The following is a 3,178-nucleotide window of genomic DNA, read 5'->3' as shown; positions in this document are numbered from 1 at the left end:
CTCCCTGAGCCAGTCTCTTTGGGGAGAGAAAATGTCATCTGAGAGGCTAGGGCAAGTCCAAGTTTCCTATGAAGGAAGTTCAGATGAAATCACTGGGAGGTATTCCAGGTAGCGGGAAGAGCCCAGGGACAGACAGGAGGTGGGCCTGACCCCGTCCCCCTTGTCTCCACAGTGGGCTGAGCAAGGCTGTGAACATTTCGTCTGTTCTTCCGGTAAGTGGTCTGCGTGCCTCCTCCTGGATTCTGCTGTGTGTTCCCAGGCCAGGCTTTCCACCTCTCTGGGCCCTGGTTTCCCCATCCTTGAACCTTTGCAAACATTTGCAGCAGTCCCAATTTGGAATTCCGGGGGGCAGCGGTCACCTGAGGAGTAGGGTTCAGAGCCCCAAGCCCTTCCACACTGACACACTTCCCACTCTCCACCCCTGGCAGCGGGCAACGCAGGCATGGCGGCCGCCTATGCCGCCAGAAAGCTGGGGATTCCCGCCACCATCGTTGTGCCCAGCACCACACCTACCCTCACCATCGACAGGCTCAAGAATGAGGGCGCCACGGTCAAGGTGGTGGGTGAGGTGAGTGCTGACCCGGGCAGGGTCCACGGAAGGCACCTGGTGGCAGAGGAGGGTCCCCCTCCCAGTCCCTCACCGCCTCTCCCTCTCCCCTGTGGTCTTGCAGATGCTGGACGAGGCCTTCGAGCTAGCTAAGTCCCTGGCGAAGAACAACCCAGGTTGGGTCTACATCCCTCCCTTTGACGACCCCCTCATCTGGTACGTGGCACCCAGGCTCACCTGGTGTGGGCGGCATCCACTCCCTATACCACTGGGAGGGCGCTTGCCCCAAGGCATGTCCTCACACCATTATGCACAGCAGTTTTACATGTGTGTGCACTGCCATGTAGAAGCACTTGCATAGGCATAGCCGTAGGTGCATGCACATATGTGCACAAATGCTCATTGCACGTGGCCATGAGCAAACGCACGAGCTCAGATACACAGGTGTCCGCAATTGTGTCCCCTCCCAGGAGCAGATGCCGAGACAAAGATTTCAGGGAAAGCAGTTTACTTGGGAAGTGATTCGTTAGCGTGGCGAAGGGAGATGAGGAAAGAACGAAGCCATTAACTGGGGCTCTAATGGGCAGGTGACTGCTGTGGACCACTGGAGCTTAACCCCTTGGGGTCCCTGGAAGCTAGCATGGAGCACGAACCAGAGTTACCCACCCGCGGGAGAGGATGCTGGGGTGTTTATTATACACCAACTCCCATGATTCCCGCAGTCACTGAGTGAGGGGTGTTCTCAGGGCTGTCGTCTGTTGGCACCGCCCGTTGCCACATTCACAGGCAGCTCCAGTGGCCAGAGGAAGCCCTCAGGTAGAGATACAGGTGCTGGCACTGGAAATCAGGGTGGAGTCGGGCAGGAGGGGACTAGCTTGAGATGAGGACAAGTGAAGGGGGCAAGTTAGCATGTCCAGGACCCCTGCCTGGTGTCTCCAGGAAGCCCAGCCCTGACCTGCCACCCTCTCCCACCCTCCAGGAAAGGCCATACTTCCATCGTGAAGGAGCTGAAGGAGACACTGAGTGCAAAGCCGGGGGCCATCGCGCTGTCAGTGGGTGGTGGGGGCCTGTTGTGTGGAGTGGTCCAGGGGCTGCAGGAAGTGGGCTGGGGGGATGTGCCCATCATCGCCATGGAGACTGTCGGAGCCCACAGCTTCCACACGGCCACCACTGCCGGCAAGCTTGTCCCTCTGTCCCAGGTTTCCAGGTGAGTAGCCGGGGGTGCCTCCATCAGGGGTTTGGCAAGGCTTAGGGAGCCCCTGTCCATGCTGGCTGCAAGACAGAGCCCCATGTCCCATTTTACAGGTGAGGAAACTGAGGCTTTGGTCTTTTTCCCAGAGTCACACAGCCAGTGAATGGTACTGTTGGAACTGAGCCCAAGTCTGTGTGACTCTGTACCATGAATGTCACACTTCCTCATACAAAAAGTCNCCCCCTTTGCCATAGTTATTTGCCTGCATAATCAGGAGAAATGCACAGATGAGGCGTGCATGATGGAGGAATAATATTTTGAGAATATTAATTTATAACTCCTTCCCCAAAGGAGGAGAGAGAGAGAGAGAGAGAGAGAGAGAGAGAGAGAGAGAGAGAGAGAAGGACACAGGAGGGAGGGAGGGAGGGAGGGACTGAGGGAGGGAAAAAAGGAAGGAGAAGGGTCCTGATTTGCAGCATTTGCTGATTTTCATGGTGTCAGTACTCCTACAGTGGACAGTTTCCAAAGGCTACCAAAGGTTTAATACCTGGCTCCCAAACTTCTTGCAAATTTAACAGATGGTAGGAGTCCACTCTAGCACTCCACTGTTGGGGGTCTGGGGTGGGGAGGGGGGCTTCCTACAAGCAGGAAATACTCTTTGTCTCAAGAAATGGAGATGACAGCAGAATAAGAGAACGGATTTATGGCAGTGGCCAAAACTCTGCAGTGGTTGTTGCAGGTCCCAGACTATAGGACAAGGAGCCACATGGCTGGAAATGAGAAAAGCCTCCTGGTCAATCTGTGGTGTGTGTGTGTGTGGGGGGGGGCAGACAATTGAGGACCAGACGGCACCCCCACTCTGCCTGTGGTGATTTGGGCCCACGATGTCCTTGCCACCCTGGGGGAGAAGAGGGAAACACTTTGCCCCCAATTAATTATCTGCTTAAAACAAAAATTAAGCTGAGTTAGGGAAAAGTAAAGAAGTCTTCGTTTGTTGCACACTGAGTTTGTGATCTGAGATTTATTCCCGTTGCAAATATCTTGATTTTTGGATGAACTCTAGATAAAATCCCCATAGGCTGTTTGGGCCTGGCCAACTCGACCCACCGCCTGTGATTGATGGGTGATGACAACCCCCAGGGGGATGCTCAGTGTGGCCTGGGGTCCTGACCTTGGCCATGGCCAGCTTTAGCCATAGGGCCCACCAAGCAGCTGTTTGTCACATTTGTGGATGACGCACAGCCAGGAGGCATCACTACAGGCAGTGCCATCAAATAGCCCAAGGAGGGTTCCATCAGGTCTCAACCAAATGGAATGATGGGCTGAAGCCAGATGAACAAAAGTTAAGAGGATTGGGGCCGGCCGAGTGGCACGATGGTTAAGAACTGGCTTGGGACGCCAGAGGGCCCCGGTTCGGATCCCACATATGAGGGCCAGTG

The 3,178-nt window shown here is 55.2% G+C and overlaps 1 protein-coding gene across 1 annotated transcript in view; it reads left to right on the top strand.

Annotated features, from left to right (window-relative positions):
• The window catches only part of SDS (serine dehydratase), a 23,449-nt gene that overhangs the window by 1,753 nt on the left and 18,518 nt on the right, over positions 1–3,178 (top strand). The window contains exons 2-5 of the mRNA XM_019641579.1: positions 113–212; positions 429–568; positions 672–763; positions 1,527–1,754. Coding sequence (XP_019497124.1) covers positions 113–212; positions 429–568; positions 672–763; positions 1,527–1,754 — 560 coding nt within the window. The remainder of the gene's footprint in view (positions 1–112; positions 213–428; positions 569–671; positions 764–1,526; positions 1,755–3,178) is intronic.

Source organism: Hipposideros armiger, unplaced genomic scaffold (genome assembly GCF_001890085.2).
Source record: "Hipposideros armiger isolate ML-2016 unplaced genomic scaffold, ASM189008v1 scaffold_62, whole genome shotgun sequence".
Classification (NCBI taxonomy): Eukaryota; Metazoa; Chordata; class Mammalia; order Chiroptera; family Hipposideridae; genus Hipposideros; species Hipposideros armiger.
Note: the sequence above shows the minus strand (reverse complement) of the source record. Positions and strands in the feature narration are given on the sequence as shown.